The sequence below is a fragment of the Centruroides vittatus genome, unplaced genomic scaffold, assembly GCF_030686945.1.
Source record: "Centruroides vittatus isolate TY-2023 unplaced genomic scaffold, ASM3068694v2 contig_245, whole genome shotgun sequence".
NCBI classification, from domain to species: domain Eukaryota; kingdom Metazoa; phylum Arthropoda; class Arachnida; order Scorpiones; family Buthidae; genus Centruroides; species Centruroides vittatus.
This window is the reverse complement of record NW_027121548.1, coordinates 103,939-128,258: the sequence shown is the minus strand read 5'-3', so window position 1 is coordinate 128,258 and position 24,320 is coordinate 103,939. Positions and strand designations below refer to the sequence as shown.

Here is a 24,320-nt window from a genome sequence, read left to right as displayed (position 1 = left end):
GTATACCGTATCGCCAGCAGCGATCGTAGGCCTTCTCTATATCAAAAAACACAGACACTAAGTGCTGCCGTCTAACAAACGCTTCGCGTATAGATGTTTCAAGAATTACTAAATTGTCTGTGGTACTTCTGTTCCTACGGAATCCACTCTGATGTGGTGAAAAGTAGTTCTTTTCCTCTAAGAGGAACATCAGGCGTCTGTTTACCATTCTCTCGAAAAGTTTGCAGAGACAACTAGTCAGAGAAATTGGTCTATAATTAGAGGGATTCTTGTGGTCTTTACCTGGCTTGGGTATGGGAATGATGATAGATAGCCTCCAAGAGTCTGGAAAAGTATGTTCTGTCCATATTCTGTTAAACAGATTCAGAAGATTACTGAGGGAATTGTCTGATAGATTTTTAATCATGCTGTAGTGGATTTTATCCGGGCCTACAGCAGTATTCCCCGAGCGAGAGATTGCTGTACATAGTTCTATTCTGCTGAATGGCACATTATATTCCTCATTAGATGGAGAGTGGAAGTTTAGATATTGTTTTTCAGATAGCACTTTGTAAGCCTGAAAATCCTTTGTATACATACTATTGCTGGATGAGGACGAAAATGTTTCACCCAAACAATCAGCAATACCTTTTATGTCACTGATTATTGTGCCATTATTTTCCAGCATGGACAGAGAGTGAGAAGCATATTTCCCATTAATTTTATGGATTTTATCCCAGACCGCTTTTGAGCTGGTGGAAGATGTTATGCTAGATACATACTTCCTCCATGAATCCCTTTGGCTTTGCCTCCTTATTTTTCTGGCATTTGCCTTTGCTTTTTTAAAAGCTATCAAATTCTCAGCAGTGGGGTATCTTCTGAAGATCCCCCATGCTTTCTTTTGTTTTTTAAATGCTACCTCACAATTTTGATCCCACCATGGTTTCGGATGTTTTGGATATCTGGTTGACGTTTTCCCCATTGTTTTTTCGGCTGCCTGAATAATACTCGATGTGACAACTTCTACTGCATCATTGATATCGGCAGTATTGACCATTTCCTCAGTGATGTTAGCCAAAGAGGAAAATGTAGGCCAATCTGCCGTTTCAAATTTCCAGCGTGGTGGACTGGCTGTTTCACAGCTTTCTCTGCCTCGATATTTTAAAAATATTGGGAAGTGGTCACTAGAGAGTGGATTAGATCCAACTCCCCATGTAAATGCTGAAAACAAGTTTGGGCTAGCTAATGATAAATCAATGGCAGTAAATGTTCTTGTTGGGGCATGGAAGTATGTCACTTCTCCGGTATTAAATATATACAGTTGGTGATTGCCTATAAATCTCTCAATGGCCCTGCCACGACGATTGATGTCGGGACTGCCCCACATTGGATTGTGACCATTGAAATCACCAAGTAGAAAGAATGGAGTTGGCAGCTGTTCAACCAAGGCATCCAATTCATCGTCATTGACTCTGACATCTGGTGGCAAGTATATCGAACAAACTGTGACAGTAACGCCAATTGAAATTCTGACTGCCACAGCTTGCAGTTCTGTTGTTATTTGTACCGGTAAAGACGGGATGCGGTTTGAAACCAGTACAGCCACACCTCCACTGGCGCGGGTGTGGCTGTCGTCATCTTTACGGTAAAGATCGAATCCTTTTAAAGAAATTCTTTCTCCAGGTTTTAGATGTGTTTCCTGGAGTGCCACGCAGAGAGATGAGGTAGAGTATGTCAGGTGTTTAACGTCAGAGAAGTTGTTGCGGAAACCACGACAGTTCCATTGGATTATTTTATAATCCATTATGTGTTTGAGGTAGCATTCTTTGCGAGGGTATCCCTCTTTAATTTAACAGGGGGTCTCTCTTTTGGAGGTGACTTTGGTTTCGTAACCTCCGTATTAGGCTCTTCGTCAGATATGTCAGAAAACTCACTCACAGATTGAGCTTCTGATTTTTTTGAAACTTTAGAGAGGGCTGCTTTCACTCTTTGTTTGTTAAGTGGGTTCTTACTGGCTTTTTTAGAACCCACATTTCTGGTTGTTACCCCTGATTTACTTACAGAGGTTTTAGTCTTTGTGATCTCCTTTTCTTCTGATTGTGTAGATGGGATCAATAAGCATCTTGCATGGCGTGTAAAAGATTCGCTTGGGAATACAGAAATATCTGTTTGAACCTCACGTGTCGTAGTAGATTTCAACACGGCAGCAAATGTCTTTTGTTGCATAGGTGCACTTGGAGTGACCATGCGACGAGCCTCTGGATATGATATGTTTTTCTCAGTTTTTACCCGTTGAATTTCTTTTTCTCTTTGCCATGCAGGGCATTTCCGGGAGTAGGAATGATGGGCATCTTTGCAGTTCACACAGTGTGGAGTACTTTTACATTCAGTACTGTCGTGACCTTCAGTTCCACACTGTGCACATAAGCTTTTACCTCGGCAAGACGTCTGGGAATGTCCAAATCGCTGGCATTTAAAGCAACGCAGCGGATTTGAAATATACGGACGAACTGCACAGCGGGGTTGGCAGTTGGTCTCGGTAGTGAGAGGTCACACTTTTGTGCGCTTCTCGTTTTTTTGGACTTTTAGTGGTTTATCGCTGTTTGGTGAGTGTTTCTTATACACGATTTTGTTCATTAAGTTACTCTGAGCATTTCACTGGTTATTTCATTAATTTCTGTTAATTATTTGCGAAGCTACTAGAGTTTAAAGTTTTTACCTTTAAACAAAGGCAGCTAAGCCTAGTTAGGCTTACGGGTCTAGTTGTTAGACACGTGTTTTGTAACTTTTTAGTTTTATGCGGGTTATCAATAGTAAAATATCGTCGTACCTGGCTCGTTACGTAGATTAACGCGCCGATTGTATTTTTGAAATCAGTTCAGTAGTTTTATTTTTAATTCACTTTCAGTAAAACTACTTCTTTGTCTAGTTACCAATTTGTAAAAATTTCTCATCTTGATTTCCCGTTTGTCTTATATTATTGAATAGGGAATTTAGTTAAGGAGTAGTTTATTACTGTGTTTATGCAAATCTTTTGAGCCGTTTTTGTACGACTCGCTGCTCAAAATGTCTGCAGATGAAACAAAAGATATCCAGGAAGTAGAAGAAGACGAAGGTGACAAAGTAAAAGAATACAGAAACAGCATAAAAGAAATACAGAGATGCATTAATCAAAGCAAAAACATCAATAAAGTTTTAAAAAAGAGTGCCCTAACACACGTCGATTGTGTGTCTGAACTGTTTGAAGACTTATTGTTACTCTACCATGAGGAAAGGGATAGAACCCTTAAGCTTGAAGAAGAATTGAAAACACTTAAAAGCATGACTATTCAACCTGAACCTAAGAAAAAATTATATGCAGAGATCTTGAAAAAACCAATACATAAGACGACAGAAACAGACATAATGGTGTTTCCAAAGGAATCACAAATAAAACCAACCGAGATGGATGAAGAACTAAAGAAGACAATTGACATTAAAGAAATAAAAGTAGGCGTCAAGGATATGAGACAAATAAGAAATGGAGTTATACTGAGATGCAGCTCCAAGGAGGGAGCAGAGAGACTAAAATCTGAAATAAACAATTCTAACAAATTCGAGGCAAAGGCTCCCAGAAAACAAAACCCAAAAATTACAATAAACAAAATACCTTTGAGCTGGAAAAACACAGACGTAAAAAAAAACTTGATGATATATAACACAGAACTGCAAGAAGATAACTTCAAACCACTCTTTCCCATCAACAAGAACGAGCATACGGAATTGTGTGCTTGGGTGTTAGAACTAATGCCATCTTGTCGCAGGAAATTAAAGGACAATGGAGACATAATCTCAATAGGCTGGAACAGCTCAAAGATAAGAGACTTTTATAACTTCAAGCGCTGTAATAAGTGCTTTCAATATGGACATCTTGGGAATGAATGTAATGCCGGGATTCACTGCCCTGACTGCTCAAAAGCAGGTCATACTTCACGTGAATGCGAGTGTGAGTTACATGAGTTAAAATGCATCAACTGTGAGAAATATAACAAATCATGCCGAAGAGAGCAAGATAAGGTTAATACCAATCATGGAGCCAGAAATCGCAACTGTCCTGTCTTTAAATATCAGTGTGAGGTAGCTAAAGCAAGGGTATGCGAATATTAAAGAAAAACTCAATTAACTTCATACAAATTAACTTGGATAGAGGTTCTAGTGCTACGGACCACCTGGTAAAATATATCACAGAAAACAGTACAGATATAGCAATAATTCAAGAACCATACCATACAGATCAGATCAAGGGCTTTCCCCAGCGATTCAAAGTACACACAAAGAATCAATACACAGCCATTGTTGTTTGCAACCCTGAACTACGGGTTACTTTAATAGAAGAGCTCAGCAATGAGATAATGACCACAGTTTATTTGGAAGTTAATAATTTGAAATTACTAATAAACTCCACCTATTTCCGACCAAGTGGCAATGTTAACGAGCAGATTCCAAACATAAAATACCTTTTAACAAAAGCAAAGTACCCATTGCTAATAGGAATAGACTCAAACTGCAGATCTACAGCATGGTGGAACAGGGTTGGAAATGGCCGTGGCGTTGCACTTCTCGAATTCATACTGAACAACAAAATCACACTACAAAACACTAAAGGCCCGCCTACTTTCTATAACCACCAGGGTTCTAGCCATATAGACCTCACACTAACCACTGGGAACATAGGCCAGCATATTACAGACTGGTCAACACTGCTAACAGAAACACTATCAGGACATAGATATATTACATTTAGCCTTTTCATAGGAAATCAACATCAAAGAAACACAGCAATAACTAAAAAATATAATATACACAAGGCAAATTGGGATAACTTTAACTTGGACTACAATAATGAAGCACAAAGCATTAGACATAATTTACAATTAGACCTACCCATTAACGAAATAGTCGAGGAATACACGAAGAAAATCATACATTGCTGTGATAAAAATATCCCTACATACTCCAAACATAAACAATCAGTTCCCTGGTGGTCTAGCGAACTAACCCTACAGAGGAGACTATTAAATAACGCGAGGCGAAAGTACCAACGCTGTAAGCAACAATCCCAACGAGACACACTAAGACAAACATATACCCAGCTAAGAAACAATTACCAAAAATTAATCAAACAATCCAAAGCACACTCTTGGAAGGAATTCTGTACTGATGTAGGAAATCAAAACCCATGGGGCAAAGTATATAAATTTCTAAAAAACCAAAGCAACACCAACCAACAAACTGTATTATTAAAGGATAAAAATGGAAATAAATGTATGACTAGCGAGGATGAAGCAAAAACAATACTTGACTACTTTTATCCTAAGGATGAGCAAAACACAGACAATAGCAATCATAGCTCAATTCGTCTCTGCATTAATGAACCATATCTCAAGGAAAATGACTCCCTGTTTCAGATACATGAGGTCCAAAATGTAATAAAAGCACTTCAAAATAAAAAAGCACCCGGGCACGACGGGATCCTTCCAGAGATAGTAAGACATATATTCCAGATAACTCCCGATATCTTACACAATATCTACAATAGCTGTCTAAAACAAGCTACCTTTCCAAATACCTGGAAGATGGCAATATGCAAATTAATTCCAAAGCCTGGCACCCAAATTCTCAGTGAACCCAAAAACTACAGGCCGATCAGTCTCCTACCAGTTATGGGAAAAATTTTGGAAAAATTACTAATAAACAGAATTAATTATCACCTTCACAAAAATAACATACTTAATAGAAAACAATTTGGTTTTACCCCACAAAGTAGTACTGTAGACGCCCTATCTGCAGTCACCAAAATAATTAAAAATAGTCAAGATAACAAAGATTACTGTTTACTAATATCCCTTGATATCTCCGCGGCGTTTGATCGTGCCTGGATCCCTAAGATACTTTACACATTACGTAGATATAACTGCCCAAAAAATTTATATGATCTAACAGTTAGTTACTTTAAAAACAGATGCACAACACTAATACACAACAATAACACTTATACCAGGAATGTCTCCCTGGGCTGCCCCCAGGGCTCTGCCTGTGGGCCAGGCTTTTGGAACATCCTAATGAACACAATATTTGATATCAAACTACCAGCACATTGCGAACTGTTTTGCTTTGCTGACGACTCTCTCGTAACAGTTGTTGCTGATAACATTAAAGCACTAGAAAACAAAGCAAAATCAATCCTTCGTAAAATTGAAAACTGGGGGGAAGAGTGCAAAATTACATTTAATACGGATAAAACTAAGTTAATGCTAATACACAAAGCAGGTAAGCACAAAAAACCTACGTTAAGACTACAAGGTAAATATTTAAAATATCATGAAGATATTAAATACTTGGGTTGCACTCTCGACTCAAAACTCACGTGGAAAGAACATATAGATACAAAAATACAAAAAGCTGAGCGAATGCTGCTAATGCTACACAGAGTTGCTACCTTACGTTGGGGTTTAAATTCAAACACATTAGATACTATCTATGAAGGTGTCCTCCTCCCACAACTAACATACGCCTGCCAGGTGTGGGGTCATGCGCTAAATCGCAAATATCTTTGTGAAAAGTTATTAAAATTTCAACGAAAAATCTGCATTAAAATGATAAAAGGATACAGAACACTCTCAAGAGAGTCAACGTTGGTAATAGCCAATAAAATTCCTATAGACATACTCATAAAAAGTAAAATGGAATTACACAACACAATAAAAACAAATAGATTAATCATAAATACAAAACATTATGAAATAGACTCTCCAGCCGATTTTCGCGCCCTCCCTCACCCGTCATATACACATGCACAAGCAGTAGTCAAATACACTCCTAACAAACGCTCCATCATATATACTGATGGCTCCAAATCAAAAAATGGTGTGGGTGCAGGTTTCTGTCACATCAAGGATGATAAAGTACTTCAATGTTCAACATTTAAGCTAGAAAATCACTGCACAATAACACAGGCAGAAATATTAGCCATCAATCACGCACTAAGATACATTTTAAAATATAAATATAATGACACACTCATATGTACAGACTCAAACGTATCAGTTAAAATTTTGAGCACACCTAAAATTAGCAGCAAACTATACTACAACACTTACCTACTCTTCAAAGCAAGTTACACCAAACACAACACGCAAATCTCTTGGATAAAAAGCCATTCAGGTTGTGGCGGCAATGAGCTTGCCGACTTGCTTGCCACAACCGCTTATCTAAATGACACAATTAAATACAGTGACGTACCTGTGGTATTCGCTCGTTTACATCTCCAGCATTGGTCAATCAGGACATGGCAAACTCGTTGGCATGAAGATAATAAAGGACAGATTACACACAAGTTCTTCCCGAAATTAGAAACTAGACACAACTGCAAAATTATAACCCATGATTTTCGGCTAACACAAATACTTACAGAACATGGCAAATTTAATAATTATCTAACTAGATTCAAAATTATAAATCAACCGAACTGCAACTGTGGAGATAATGTACCCGACACTGTAGAACACATAATATATAATTGTGTTCTTTTCGACCCTTGGCGGAGGCAACTCATTACACACTTCACAAACAAATTAATTACCTGGCCCGTGGCACTAAGTGAACTCACACAGAACGAAGACGATCTTAAAATCTTCAAACGTTGCATCATAGAAAGCTTCAACAAATATGGACCAAACTAGACAAATAACGTTTTCCTATCATTACTGTACTTTGTATACTTTACTGTACTCTGTTTGTTGAACTGCACCTACCCACTACTGACTACTGTTTTCATCTATTCATAATTTGTTATGTTTTGTATTTGTTTGTGTTACTTGTATGTATGTATAAATTTATATTTAAAAAAAATAATAATAAAATAATAAAAAAAAAAAAAAAAAGGGAAGAGAAAAGGGTAAAAAAGGAAAATAAATAAATAAAATAAATTAAAAAAAATAATAATAATGATAATAATGAAAACGATGGTAATAGTGATAATAATAAGATATAAAAAATAAATAAATAAATAAAAATAAATAAATAAATACAATTTAAAAATAAATAAATAAATAAAATTTAAAAATAAATAAATAAATATTAAAAAAAAAAAAAAGGAAACACAAAACAGTATAATTGGTTTTTTTTTTTTTTTTTTTTTTTTTCCTGTCTTTATATGTATATTACGTTTGGGTGTTGGTGACTACAACTATATGTTACTTAAGTCTTAATTTAGTATTTATTCTTGTATATAAGTTTAGATTTAGCCCTCTATTTTTATTTTGATTAGTATAATAAGCTTTATGTACAATTCATGGAATGCTCAGAGGCTTGGTGATACTTCTACATCTCTATCTCTTCTCGGTATATTACATGCTGTTGTCCCACAGACTACCGAAACCGATTGGGCAGCTTCCCTGTGCATTGGTGAATCATTCTTGAAACCAAATATACACTCTTGTAACTCTCTTAGTGCTCTTTGAGCGGAAAGAGAGTGTCTCCTCAACTGCCAACTTTTACAAAAAAAAAAAAAAAAAAAAAAAAAAGAACTGCACAGCGCAGATACCCGGCTGTAACAAAGGATGGCAATGCAGGTTGTTGAACGTGAGGATTAAATGTTTTGTGGGTATCAACTTGCCGTCTCGGCGGATCGAAATGCGTCGAACGGAAGTGACACCTTGGTCTGAGAGGCCGATTTGAATGTCTGATTCGTCTTCAGACATTAAGTCAAACTCAGATATCACACCACGTGATGAGTTCAAACTTACGTGTGGTGTGACCGAAATTGCCATGTCTCCAAGAGTCTTCATTGACAAAAGCTTTACTGTTTGTTGAGGAGAGGCTGTTTCTACTAGTAGATCCCCTGACCTCAATTTTTGCGTTTTTTTTAAATGCCCGATGGTTGATTCAAATAGCTTTTGAATCAAAAAAGGAGAACACTTAGCAAGGGGTTTTTCTCCAGTTGCATGTACTATTAAGTAAGCGGGTTGGCTGGAGGTCTGGTTCTTTGTCGCTTGTTTGTTGTTTTTAGGATCCATATTTAAGAATTAATATTCAGCTCCTAGTGACCCCACCCACCATTAAGTCCAACAAGGGGATGCCGTCACATGGGAGACTCCCATAGACCGTCACACCAGGGTTTCCCAGGAGCTATACCCTCACAATGCAGTCAAGAAGAGCACATCTTGTCTGACGTGTCTGCCCGGTCTGCATCGATCGGTTGACTCCAAGCCGAGGTCAACAATGACTCAACGACCAGCCGATTGACTCAAACGGAGCCTGATTTGAGCCTCCCGTTTATCCGAAGCAGGGGCCAAAGCAGTGTGTTGGGGACGTTATGTTGCCCCTCAACTACCAGGATCCCCCTTTCCGGCATACGGGACACCACGCACGGCAAACACGTGGGTGGGCGTTCAGATCCCAGGGATGGTCGCTAATAGACATGGGTAGTTATTACAACAAGGGCTACCATGTATTTGTCCACAACTATTTCATGTCGGTACCGCTTATTCGCCACCTACATTCCCAGGGGACTTACTGCACTGGCACAGTGAGGAAAAAAAGGAAACTGCTACCGCTAAGATTTAAAAGTCCATTTAATGTAGGCCAGAACTTCTATTTTAGATCTGGTCCTATATTGGCGTGTGGCTTCCGGGATAAACAATCAATATCCAAAAATAAACCAGTTCTTCTTTTATCCAGCCCTGCAGGGGCACGCAAAGTACAAATTGTTAGGCGCGAGAAGGAAAAATTATTGCCAGAAATAGTTGCAACGTATAATAAATTTATGGGGGGAGTTGATACAAATGATTTTATGTTACAAGCATACTTGGATGAAGGAGTGTAGAAAATATGAAAAAGTACATTCAACATCATAGCCAAAATGATGTTGAATGCCTACATACTTTATAAAGAAAATTGTTCAGGGGGCCAAACAAAAGTCCTCTGTCACACCGACTTTATCAAAGCGGTAGTGGAAAGCCTAGGGAGAGAATGGATGGAGGAGCAGGAAGTTCAAAGTACTCCAAAACCCCGAGGACCAGTAGGGCTACGCAAACTACCGGGCAAGATGGCATATCGTTGCATCGCGTGCAGCACATCTAAACACAAGAACACAACAATAAAAGCCTCCCCATGATGCAATAAAGGCATTCATGCCAATTGCCTGGTCAAACATCATTGCTAGCACAAAGGTATGTGCATAAATTGATATAATTCTGTTTTAGTTTTATATTTACTTAATATTCTAGTCTTATATTTTTTGTTAGTACAGTATTATCATTTTATTTTTCTTAATTTTTCTTTTCTACTTGTATTCTCAATTGTAACATTCAGCTTTTATTTCAAATTAGATTTCCAAAATGGCTACAAAAAATAAAAATTAAAAGAATCAGAAATGTCTGATTATTTAGATCACTCTTATCACTCTCTTTTTGAAAAGTCTGAGAGTGATCTAAATGATGTAGACATTTCAGATATTGAATCTGAGTATTCTGACGATCGTGAAAGCTTCGGCGCCAATCCAAAGGAATTCGCCGTCGATCTGGAGGAAATTGCCGCCGATCCAGAGGAATCCACCGCCAATCCAAACACTTTTGTTGTTCCTGACGTTGTAACTTTTGAGACACTGGTTCATTTTGTCCAGCAAGTCACGTTTGATGCACCGGTAAGGTTTGCCGCACTGGTAACGTTAGCTGCACCGGTAGGACCTGCTCGGCCCGAAACAACGTCGGCACAACCTGGAACAACGTCGGCACAACCCGGAATGACTTCAGCACAACCCGGAACCGGCTCTCGTCAGGTTTTTCCTGAGTCCAATGATGCTTCCAATCCTGATGACAAGTTGGAAGATTAGTTAGAAGATGAGTATCTTGAGGTTCTGCTACCAAAACAATCTCTCTCCAATCCTTTCCTGGAACTACCTGGCCCCAAAAATATGTCTTCGGCTGATTCTCAGCCAATCGATTATTTCAACTTATTCTACACTGTCTTTCTCTTATGGAGACAGAATCAAACAAGTATGCAAAGCAAGTAATAAATAGCATGGGGGAGGTGCCCCCATATCTCCGGAATTTCTAAAAAATTACAATTAACAAAATAAAAAGTTTTTAGCTGTTGTTTATACGATGGGACTAACCTAAAAAAGTAAAATTGCAAAATACTGGGCCAGTTCTAAATACACAGTAACTCCATGGTATGGCCAAATGTTTTCTAAGCACCGCTTTTGTCACTTGCTTCGATTCTTCCATCTCGTCAACAATACTAAGTTGCCTGGCAGAGGGAACCAGGTTATGATCCTAAACAAAGTATCAATCTTTGGAGAATCATGCGAACAGGGTGTTCTGACAATATTATACACCACACAAAGAAATATCTGTCGACTAAACATTGGTTGGTTGCTTCAAGTTTTTTGGCATAAGAGCCATATAGGCTATGCTGCGCCATGACAAATAGTAAAATTAAACGAAGCTAAATATATATATCACATAATATTAATACGACACAAGAACATAAACAAGTGCAAATAAACAGAACAAAAGAAATATAAGTATATAATAAAGAGATAAACAAATTAGTTAACTTAAATCTCTCTATTAATATTTATAACTTTCAAAAAGTTCAGTATCTTATCAAGATTTGGCCTATGGCCCAAAATCTCCCTCAAACTTGCATTTCCAAAATGCTGTCTACGACTCTGGTCAAAAGCAACACAGTTGCAAAGTATGTGTTTAACACTTACAGTACAAATGCAATACTGGCATACTGGCTGGTCATCACCCTTCAAAAAATATTGATGAGTCAGCCGAGTATGTCCAATTCTCAGACGAGTAAGAATGACTCCAGATCTCCTATCATACTGTTTGTTGTGTGTCCAATTTTCTATGATAGGTTTGATCTCGTGTAGTTTATTGTGGACTTGTTCGTTCCACACATTTTGCCATCTCTCCTCTAATCGTTTTTTAACAACTAGCTTCAAGTCACCTCCTTCAATAAACATTGTATGCTGAGAAGGACTTGCTGACTTTGCAGCTGAGTCAGCTTCTTCATTCCCTCTTATACCTACATGGCCTGGGACCCAACAAAATTTTACAAAAATATTACTCGCAATAAGATGGCAAAACAGTTTGCGAATTTTAATCACTATGGAGTGAGAACTAGGTTCACGTGAAATCAAAGCCTGAAGTGCACTAACTGAGTCAGTGTAAATAACACAGCGGCGATGACCTTTCCTATTTATATACTTTAGGGCTAAATAAATAGCCTGCAACTCCGCAGTAAAGATGAAAGAATTCAATGCTATTTGTTCTGCCACAATTTCATTCTGGCAAACAAAGGCTAAGCCAACATAGTCATCTGATTTAAATCCATTGGTGTATATAAAAATTAAATTCCTGTAATGGTGTTGAATTTCTGCAAAGTGCTGTCTATAGATATAGTCAAGTGTGGTTTCTTTAGGAAACAGCTTTAATATTAAATCAACATTTACCACTGAAGTTAACCAAGGTGAAATACTATTAACCTCACCTGTGAAATGTTGCTTGTGTCCACGTCAATCATGCTGCTTACATTCTCCATTCTTATGTCAAATGTAGGGATGCTACTTGAACGCGCTGCAGATAATCCTTTCAGCTGAGTATCTGAACAATCAGCTAAAAGTTTATTCTGAGATCTCTGTTTAATGTAATAAAAAAGGGACAACTGTTCTCTCACAAGAGATAGTGCAGGCTCATAAGCATCCACGTACAAACTTTGAACAGGAGAAGTTCGAAACGCACCATTGAACCAACACAATGCTTGATGTGAACTGGATCCAGCATAAGAAGAGCAGATACACGGGCAATCCATATTCAAACTTAGAGTGAACAAGGGCTCTATATATTCTGAGCATTGAACATTTGTCTGCTCCCCAGGATGAGCAGCTTAATACCTTTAAAAGGTTGAAAGCTTCTAAACATCTACTCTTCAAATTGCGCAAGTGTGGCAAGAACGTCAATTTTTGGTCAAACACAAAACCAAGAAACTTGGCCTCATTGACCATTGGGATTTTAACCTCATTTACATGAATCAGAGAATGTTCTTGTTGGGGCATGAAAGTATGTCACTTCTTCAGTATTAAATAAATATAGTTGGTGATTACCTATGAATCTCTCAATGGCCCTGCCTCGAAGATTTATGTCAGGACTGCCCCACATTGGATTGTGACCATTGAAAGGTTGTTTGTGACCCAGTAAAAGGAATGGAGTTGGCAGCTGTTCAACCAAGTCATCCAATTCGTCCTTGTTGACTCTGACATCTGGTGGCAAGTACATAAAACTAACTGTGACAGTTACACCAATTGAAATTCTGACTGCCACAGCTTGCAGCTCTGTTGTTATTTGTACCGGTAAAGACAAGATGTGGTTTGAAACCAGTATAGCCACACCTCCACCGGCGCAGGTGTGGCTATCATCATCCTTGCAGTAGAGATCAATCCTTTTAAAGAAATTTTTTCTCCAAGTTTTAGATGTGTTTCCTGGAGTGCCACACAGAGAGATGTGGCAGATGATGTCAAGTGTTTAACGTCAGAAAAGTTGTTGCGAAAACCACGACAGTTCCATTGGATTATTTTATAATCCATTATGTGTTTGAGGCAGCATTCTTTGTAAAGGTATCCCTCTTTAGTTTTACGGCTGATTTGCCTTTTGGAGGTGAGTTTGGTGGTGTAACCACCTTATTAGTCTCCTCATCTGAGAAGTCAGAAAACTCACTCATAGACTGAGTCTCTGATTTTTTAGATTTAGAGAGAGCCGCTTTCACTCTGTTTGTTTAGTGGGTTCTTACCAGCCTTTTTAGAACCCAGGTTTCTTGTTGTTACCCGTTTTTGGTAAGGGAGTTTTTGGTTTTACATTCTCCTTTTCTGGTGTTTCTTTTGATAAAATCAGTGGGCATTTCGCATGGCGAGTGAGAGATTCTTTTGGAGAAACTGAAATATCCGTTTGTACTCCACATGTCTTTGTGGATTTCAAAACAGCTGCAAATGTCTTCTGTTTCAATGGTGCACTTGAAGTGTCCATGCGCTGAGCCTCTGGGTAAGGTATGTTGTTAACTGTTTTTGCTCGTTGGATTTCTTTCTCTCTCTGCCATGCAGGGCATTTCTGGGAGTAGGAAGGATGGGCATCTTTGCAATTCACTCAGCATGGAGTATTGGTACACTCAGTACTCTGGTGACCTTCAGTTCCACACTGTGCACATACGCTCTTTTCTCGGCTGGATGTTTGAGAATGTCCAAATCGCTGGCATTTGTAGCAGTGCAGTGGGTTTGGAACATATGTTTGAACTGGGCATCAAAGATATCCTGCAGTAACTAATGATAGCAATGTCGGCTTTCCAAAAGTGAGAATAAGATGTTTAGTCAGTATCAAGTTGCTATCATGACGGATGGAGATGCGTCAAACAGCAGTGACACCTTGATCTGCAAGACCAATTTGGATATCCGATTCATCTTCAGACATCAGATCGATCTCAGATATCACAACATGTGATGAGTTCAAACTTGCGTGTGGTGCGATGGTGACTTTTATGTCTTCTAGAAATGTCATTTTCAAAATCTTTGCTGACTGTTGAGAAAAGGCTGCTTCTATCAGTAATGTTTTTCAAAAATTTGAAAAACACAAATTTGTTTTATTTTGGTCTATAATAAAAAGACTATGAAACACCATTTTAAAGTGTATTTTTATTCAACTAATCTATATATATAAAATTAAGATGAGTTAATAATAATAATAAAATAATAACTCCATGCAAGCTCTTGGCACAGACAGATTATTTACACAGACATAATCAAGTAGCAAATATAATACACCAAGAGCTTGCAAAGAAACACAAATTATTAGACATCCACAAACCATACTACAAATACATCCCACAGACAGTATTGGAAAACAACACGCACAAAATGTACTACGACAGAGCCATAATCACAGATAAAACAATTTACCACAACAGACCAGACATCACACTCATTGAGAAACAGAATAAAATCACATACATTATAGACATATCCATTCCAAACACTCACAATATACAAAACGCATGCACTGAAAAAATTAGCAAGTACACAGAACTTGCCCAGGAAATAAGGCATCTGTGGAAAATGGATAGGGTGCTTATTGTACCTGTTGTTCTCTCCTCTACAGGTGTCATACCACACACACTACACAAAAGCCTGGGCACATTGGAATTGAATAGAAACACATACATCACACTGCAGAAAGCCACTATATTGAATACATGTCATATTGTGAGAAAATTCCTGAATACAGACACACACACTGATACACTTCTTTAATTTCTGTTTTGGTTACTATGCCTTGACTCTGGTCCGGTATAGTACACAGCCACCAATGTTAACCTAGTATATCTCACTTAACCCAACATAATAATAATAATAACTCTCCCGTGGTCACCACCTGGTCGTGGTGGGAGAGCCCAGTAATTTTACTGATCCATAGGGCAATGCAGGCTGGAGCATAAGCTCCTGGTAGGGACACCCATGCCAGTAAGGTCTATGGGAGAAATGAAGCTAAGAGTGACCACTCCCACATTCTGTGGAGATATTCATCATGGTAATAACTAGATCAAAGTGTGATACCGGCTCGGACGTCGCCCGGGTTAACAAGGTCCGCGTTCGTGGGTTAGGCAGAGGCTCACGTTCGAAAAATAGGTCACAGTCTCCCTTGGTTACCGGTGGCGAAAGCAGCACCGGCCCAAGCATGGCTACTGCAATGCCCTCAACAGATGTGAGGAACCAACCCAGCCTTGGTGTTTCTGTGGCAATGCATCCACAGATCACAAAGGCTGGAAAACCACGCCAACGGATGAAATTAACAGTAGAAATGAACGAGTTTATCATCCGTACTTATTACACCATCACAAAACTCGAAACAAACATGACAGCATACAGACAACAACTACACCATAGATTCACACAACAGTATCCTCATCTCACTGTCACCGAACAAAGGGTTGTTGATCAAAAAAGAACAATTATACACAACAACCTTATTCCACAAACAACACTTGAACTTATCAAACAACAGGTTGCCGATCAAATACATCAACAGACAGAAACATCTAACATTAATGAAGATCATGTAACCTGTCTGGATAATCCAGCAACGAGCATTGATAATAACACACATACAACAATTACCACTAATGATACTACAGACACTTCCTCATCCATCACTGATAACATAGACATGGATTTAGTTAATATGCTCTCACTTATATTTCAGGAAACACTCACTAAATATACAGGTACAGATCCCACACAACGACTACGAATACCAAAAATCAACACGTCAAAGGAAGTAGGAAAAACACTAAATTATGTAAACACTCACTTACTACCACACTACATTCATTCAATTTCTACACTCGCAGACATTCATACATTAGTTTATGCTGGGGCAGTCACAGTAGTGACACACCATGGACTGAAAGTACAATCACAGACAAATACACAGAAAACACAATTCTATCACAAGCCTGCCTGGCAGAAAAAAATAGAAACACAAATAAATGACATTAGACAGCAATTAGGCAGGCTAACACAATACACTAAAAACAACATAACACCCAAATTAAAGAAACAGCTCAAAAACATTTTCAAGAAAATAAAAACACACACAAAACATGAACATCACAACACACACATTACAGAATACATTGATACACTAAAACAAAAACTTGCTGCCAAAGCACGTAGACTCAAACGATACAAAACATGTACACTACGAAAACAACAAAATAAATTATTTACAAACAATGAAAAACTCTTTTACAGACAAATTAATAACAAAGCAAACACTGATACACAGCACAGTGGCACACCAACAGAAGAAAAACTCACAACATATTGGTCTTCTCTTTGGTCCAGTGCTGTCACGCACAATGCTGATGCAGGCTGGATCGAGGAGGAGAACAGAAACTTGCACAACATACCAACTATGCCCTGTGCTGAAATAAACATACATGATTTCCAATACACTGTTAACAGAACACACAACTGGAAGACACCTGGTGTAGACAACATTCACAATTTCTGGTACAAAAAGTTTACATCACTGCACCAGGAACTAGCTAAACATCTAACACACATCATCATCAATCCACAAGACATGCCAAATTTTCTTACCCAGGGCATCACCTACATGAAACCTAAAAACAACAATACCACAGACCCCACACAATACAGACCAATTACAGGTCTCCCAACACTCTACAAATTATTGACATCCTGTATCGCAAACAAAATATACAAACATGTTGAAGAACACGACATTCTAACAGAACAACAAAAAGGTTGTCGTAGAAACCACAGGGGATGCAAAGAACAGTTACTCATAGATTCAGTCATTCTACGGCAAGCACACAGACAACACAGAAACATACACATGGCATATATAGACTACAGAAAAGCATTCGACAGCGTTCCACACAGTTGGTTGGTTGGTTAAAGTTTATTGGCACAAGGGCCACATAGGCCAAGCTGCGCCACAACTTATGGTATATATATGTACATAAATAACAATAAACAATAAAAATCAACAAAACAAAAAACAAAGAACCAATAACAAAAATATACAACAATTAAACTGCATGGGTTTTGTAACAACAAGATGTATATAGATATAAATAAATAAATAATTAATTAAATTTCTTTATAAATATTTGTAACTTTTAAAAAGTTCAATAATTTATCAACATTTGGCCTCTGGCCCAAAATCTCTTTAAAACTTGCATTTCCAAAATGCTGCCTACGAATCCGTTCAGAGGCGATGCAATTGCTCAGTATGTGCTTAACACTTACATTACAGTTGCAATACTGACATACAGGCTGGTCATCACCCTTCAAAAGGTATTGATGAGTCAGTCGAGTATGTCCAATTCTCAAACGAGTAAGAATGACCTCAGATCTTCTGTCATAGGGTTTCTTCTGTGTCCAATTTTCTATCACAGGTTTGATCTCGTGTAGTTTATTGTGGACTTGTACGTTCCACACATTTTGCCATCTCTCCTCTAGTCGTTTTTTAACAACTAGCTTCAAGTCACCTCCTTCAATAAACATTGTATGCTGAGAAGGTCTTGCTGACTTTGCAGCTGCGTCAGCTTCTTCATTTCCTCTTATACCTACATGGCCTGGGACCCAACAAAATTTTATAGAGAAATTCCTCGCAAAAAGATGGCAAATCAGCTTACGAATTTTAATCACTATGGAGTGAGAACTAGGTTCATACGAGATCAAAGCCTGAAGTGCACTAACTGAGTCAGTGTAAATCATGCAGCAACGATGACCTTTCCTATTTATATACTTTAAGGCTAAATAAATAGCCTGCAACTCCGCAGTAAAAATGGAGGAATTTGGTGCGATTTGTTCTGCCACAATTTCATTCTGACAGACAAAGGCTGACCCAACGTAATCATCCGATTTAGACCCATCAGTGTATATAGGAATTAAATTCCTGTCACGATGTCGAATTTCAGCAAAGTACTGTCTATACATGTAATCTGGGGTGGATTCCTTAGGAAATTGCTTTAAGCTAAGATCGACATTTATCACAGGAGTTGACCAAGGTGATATACTATAAAGCTCAGGCTGTGAAATGTTACCCATATCCAGGTCGATCGTGCTGCTGACATTCTCCATTCTTATGCTGAATGTAGGGACACTACTTGGGCGGGCTGCAAATAATCTTATCAGCTGAGTATCTGATACTATACAATCAACTGAAGATTTAATCTGAGATTTCTGCTTAATATAATAGAACAGAGACAACTGCTCTCTCCTGAGAGATAGTGGAGGCTCATAAGCATCCACGTACAAACTTTGGACAGGAGAAGTTCGAAATGCACCAGTGCACAAACGCAATGCTTGATGGTGGATTGGATCCAGCATCCGAAGAGTAGATTCTCGCGTAGAGCCATAGACAACGCTTCCATAGTCCAGCTTAGAGCGAACGAGGGCTCTATATATCCTAAGCATCAAACATTTGTCTGCTCCCCAGGATGAGCAGCACAGTACCTTTAAAAGGTTCAGAGATTTTAAACATCTACTCTTCAAATTGCGCAAGTGTGATAAGAACGTCAGTTTTTGGTCAAACACAACACCCAAAAACTTTGCCTCATTGACTATTGGGATTTTAACCCCATTTAGGTGAATTTCCGGGTCCAGGTGCAAACCACGCCTTCGGCAAAAGTGGATACAGGAGGTCTTCTCTGCATTAAAAGTAAAACCATTGATCTTGGACCAATTGTCTATGCGGTTTAGCGAGGTTTGCAGCTGTCTCTCGATGAAACCCATGTTACTAGACTGGCAGGAGATCTGAAAGTCATCCACATACAGAGTGTGTTTCACACTGGGAGGAAGACACTTAGCTATGCTGTTAATTTTTACTAGGAACAGAGTCACACTCAAAATACAACCTTGAGGAACACCTTCTTCTTGTGTGAAAGGCCTAGAAAAAGTGTTGCCCATCCTGACTTGGAATCTACGATTCTGCAGGAAGTTTTTTATAAAAATTGGCAAATTACCCCGCAATCCGAATTTGTGCAGATCACGGAGTATACCGTATCGCCAGCAGCGATCGTAGGCCTTCTCTATATCAAAAAACACAGACACTAAGTGCTGCCGTCTAACAAACGCTTCGCGTATAGATGTTTCAAGAATTACTAAATTGTCTGTGGTACTTCTGTTCCTACGAAATCCACTCTGATGTGGTGAAAAGTAGTTCTTTTCCTCTAAGAGGAACATCAGGCGTCTGTTTACCATTCTCTCGAAAAGTTTGCAGAGACAACTAGTCAGAGAAATTGGTCTATAATTAGAGGGATTTTTGTGGTCTTTACCTGGCTTGGGTATGGGAATGATGATAGATAGCCTCCAAGAGTCTGGAAAAGTATGTTCTGTCCATATTCTGTTAAACAGATTCAGAAGATTACTGAGGGAATTGTCTGATAGATTTTTAATCATGCTGTAGTGGATTTTATCCGGGCCTACAGCAGTATTCCCCGAGCGAGAGATTGCTGTACATAGTTCTATTCTGCTGAATGGCACATTATATTCCTCATTAGATGGGGAGTGGAAGTTTAGATATTGTTTTTCAGATCGCACTTTGTAAGCCTGAAAATCCTTTGTATACATAATATTGCTGGATGAGGACGAAAATGTTTCACCCAAACAATCAGCAATACCTTTTATGTCACTGATTATTGTGCCATTATTTTCCAGCATGGACAGAGAGTGAGAAGCATATTTCCCGTTAATTTTATGGATTTTATCCCAGACCGCTTTTGAGCTGGTGGAAGATGTTATGCTAGATACATACTTCCTCCAAGAATCCCTTTGGCTTTGCCTCCTTATTTTTCTGGCATTTGCCTTTGCTTTTTTAAAAGCTATCAAATTCTCAGCAGTGGGGTATCTTCTGAAGATCCCCCATGCTTTCTTTTGTTTTTTAAATGCTACCTCACAATTCTGATCCCACCATGGTTTCGGATGTTTTGGATATCTGGTTGACGTTTTCCCCATTGTTTTTTCGGCTGCCTGAATAATACTCGATGTGACAACTTCTACTGCATCATTGATATCGGCAGTATTGACCATTTCCTCAGTGATGTTAGCCAAAGAGGAAAATGTAGGCCAATCTGCCGTTTCAAATTTCCAGCGTGGTGGACGGGCTGTTTCACAGCTTTCTCTGCCTCGATATTCTAAAAATATTGGGAAGTGGTCGCTGGAAAGTGGATTACATCCAACCTTCCATGTAAACGCTGAAAACAGATTTGGACTAGCTAATGTCAAATCAATGGCAGTAAATGTTCTTGTTGGGGCGTGGAAGTATGTCACTTCTCCAGTATTAAATAAATAGAGTTGGTGATTGCCTATAAATCTCTCAATGGCCCTGCCTCGACGGTTTATGTCGGGACTGCCCCACATTGGGTTGTGGCCATTGAAATCACCGAGTAAAAGGAATGGAGTCGGCAGTTGTTCAACCAAGGCATCCAATTCATCTTCATCGATTCTGACATCTGGTGGCAAGTATATGGAACAAACTGTGACAGTAACGCCAATTGAAATTCTGACTGCCACAGCTTGCAGCTCTGTTGTTATTTGTACCGGTAAGGACGGGATGCGGTTTGAAACCAGTATAGCCACACCTCCGCTGGCACGGTTGTGGCTATCGTCATCCTTACGATAAAGATTGAATCCTTTTAAAGAAATATTTTCTCCAGGTTTCAGATGGGTTTCCTGGAGTGCCACACAGAGAGATGAGGTAGATAATGTCAAGTGTTTAATGTCAGAAAAGTTGTTGCGGAAACCACGACAGTTCCATTGGATTATTTTGTTATCCATTATGTGTTTGAGGTAGCATTCTTCGCAAAAGTGTCCCTCTTCAATTTCACAGAGGATTTTCCTTTTGGAGGTGAAATTGGTTGTGGCACCTCCATATTATTCTCTTCATCAGAGATATCAGAGAACTCACTCATAGATTGAGCCTCTGATTTTTTAGATTTAGAGAGAGCTGCTTTCACTCTCTGTTTGTTTAGTGGGTTCTTACTTGCCTTCTTAGAACCCAGGTTTCTTGTTGTGACCCCTGTTTTAGGTAGGGGTGCTTTTGCTTTTAGATTCTCTTTTTCTGGTGTTTCTTTTGATGGGATCAGTAGACATTTCGCATGGCAAGTGAGAGATTCTTTCGGAGAAACTGAAATATTCGTTTGAACTGCACATGTCTTTGTGGATTTCAAAACAGCTGCAAATGTCTTCTGTTTCAATGGTGCACTTGAAGTGACCATGCGCCGAGCCTCTAGGTAAGGTATGTTGCTAACTGTTTTCACTCGTTGGATTTCTTTCTCTCTCTGCCATGCAGGGCATTTCCGGGAGTAGGCAGGATGGGCGTCTTTGCAATTCACACAGCATGGAGTATTGGTACACTCAGCACTCTGGTGACCTTCACTTCCACACTGTGCACATACGCTCTTTCCTCTGCAGGATGTTTGAGAATGTCCAAACCGCTGGCATTTGAAGCAGCGCAGTGGGTTTGGAACATATGGTCGAACTGGACAGCGCAGATATCCTGCAGTAACAAATGATGGTAATGTTGGCTTTCCAAAAGTGAGAATGAGATGTTTAGTTGGTATCAACTTGCCATCACGACGAATGGAGATGCGTCGGACAGCAGTGACACCTTGATCTGAAAGACCGATCTGGATATCTGATTCATCTTCAGACATCAGATCGACCTCAGATATCACACCACGTGATGAGTTCAAACTTGCGTGTGGTGTGATGGTGACTGTTATGTCTCCTAGAGATGTCATTTTCAAAAGCTTTGCTGACTGTTGAGAGGAGGCTGCTTCTATCAGTAGGTCCCCTGACCTCAATTTTTGTATTTTCTTTAAATGTCCAATAGTTGATTCAAACAACTTTTGAATTAGGAAAGGGGAACACTTAGACATCGGTTTTTCAGTAGTACTATGTACTATGAGATAAATTGGTTGGTTGGAGGAACTGACCTCCTTTGGTTGTGATGCAATGGTGCTTGTGGTTTTTGAATTTGTTGAATCCATGTTTAAAAATAACTATTCAGCTCCTAGTGACCCCACCCACCATGGGGTCCAACAAGGGGATGCCGTCACATGGGAGACTCCCATAGACCGTCACACCAGGGTTTCCCAGGAGCTATACCCTCACAATGCAGTCAAGAAGAGCACATCTTGCCTGACGTGTCCGCCCGGTCTGCATCGATCGGTTGACTCCAAGCCGAGGTCAAGAATGACTCACCGACCAGCCGATTGACTCAAACGGAGCCTGATTTGAGCCTCCCGTTTATCCGAAGCAGGGGCCAAAGCAGTGTGTTGGGGACGGTATGTTGCCCCTCAACTACCAGGATCCCCCTTTCCGGCATACGGGCCACCACGCACGGCAAACACGTGGGTGGGCGTTCAGATCCCAGGGATGGTAAAGAAGAAATACCAAACCATCTCTGGGAGGTCCCCTCACCACGGACAGGAACCCACATCGAGGGGTCCACACAGTTGGCTGCTACATATTCTACACATGTACAAAATACATCCATCACTCATTGCATTCTTTCAAAACACTATGCAGCACTGGAGAACAACACCACATCTCAGAGTTAGTAACACTTGCATACAAACAAACCAAATTTTTATTAGGCGAGGAATTTTTCAAGGAGATTCCTTGAGTCCTCTCTGGTTCTGCTTAGCCCTGAACCCATTATCCAACATGTTAAACAACACGCAATATGGTTACAATATCAGACACAAAAAAAAAAAACACAGTTTACACTGTCACATCTCATGTACATGGATGACATAAAACTTTATGCATCTACACAAAAACAACTTCATCAACTCCTAAAAATCACACATTCATACACCAAGGACATACAAATGGAATTTGGCCTAGATAAATGCAAAACAGTTCACATTGAAAAAGGAATCCTGAAGAAAGAAGATTTTGCACTTGGAAATGGAGACATTATTGAATCCATGGAAGAGGGCGAGTTCTACAAGTATTTAGGATTCCAACAGGCCAAACTAACAGAACATACACAAATAAAGCAAACATTAATTAAAGAATACCAAAGTAAGTTAAATGCTATTCTCAGAACACAATTAAATGCAAAACACACAGTTAAAGCAATAAACACATATGTCATCCCAGTACTCACATATTCTTTTGGAGTTATACATTGGACTCACACTGATCTTGAGCAACTCCAAAGGAAAACAAGAACAACACTTACTAAGCATAAACAACATCATCCTAAATCTGCCACAGAAAGATTAACCCTTCCACGTAAAGATGGCGGACGTGGCCTGATTGACATAGTTAACCTTCACTACAAACAAATACAGTCACTGCGAGAGTTTTTCTACAAAAAACAAGAAACATCACAATTACATAAAGCAGTAACTCTAGCAGACTCAAATAACACACCATTAAACTTACACTCACATCATATGGACACAACACAACATATAAAAAGCATAGACACCATTAAGCAATCGTGGGCTCGAAAGGCACTCCATGGCAGGCATCCTTACGATCTGGCCCAGGATTTTGTTGACAAAACTGCGTCAAACAGCTGGTTAGCTCAGGGATGCCTCTTTGGGGAGACGGAAGGATTCATGATTGCCATACAGGATCAGGTCATAAATACTAAAAACTACAGAAAACACATACTCAAAGATGCAACACTCACAAATGACACATGCAGAAAATGTCACATCATGCCAGAAACTATACAACACATCACCTCTGG

General features: G+C 39.1%; 2 protein-coding genes across 2 annotated transcripts; both read right to left on the bottom strand.

The window, feature by feature from the left end:
• Positions 1 to 1,165: 1,165 nt before the first annotated feature.
• On the bottom strand, positions 1,166 to 22,399 carry LOC136971309 (uncharacterized). The gene is made up of 2 exons (XM_067265762.1): positions 21,754 to 22,399; positions 1,166 to 2,154 (listed from the first exon to the last, which is right to left on the bottom strand). Exons 1-2 carry the CDS (start codon positions 22,348 to 22,350, stop codon positions 1,783 to 1,785), a joined length of 969 nt encoding a protein of 322 aa, XP_067121863.1. The 5' UTR covers positions 22,351 to 22,399; the 3' UTR covers positions 1,166 to 1,782.
• Positions 11,579 to 19,342, bottom strand: LOC136971310 (uncharacterized). The gene is made up of 4 exons (XM_067265763.1): positions 17,855 to 19,342; positions 13,136 to 13,451; positions 12,523 to 12,647; positions 11,579 to 12,460 (listed from the first exon to the last, which is right to left on the bottom strand). Exons 1-4 carry the CDS (start codon positions 19,340 to 19,342, stop codon positions 11,579 to 11,581), a joined length of 2,811 nt encoding a protein of 936 aa, XP_067121864.1.
• Positions 22,400 to 24,320: the final 1,921 nt, after the last annotated feature.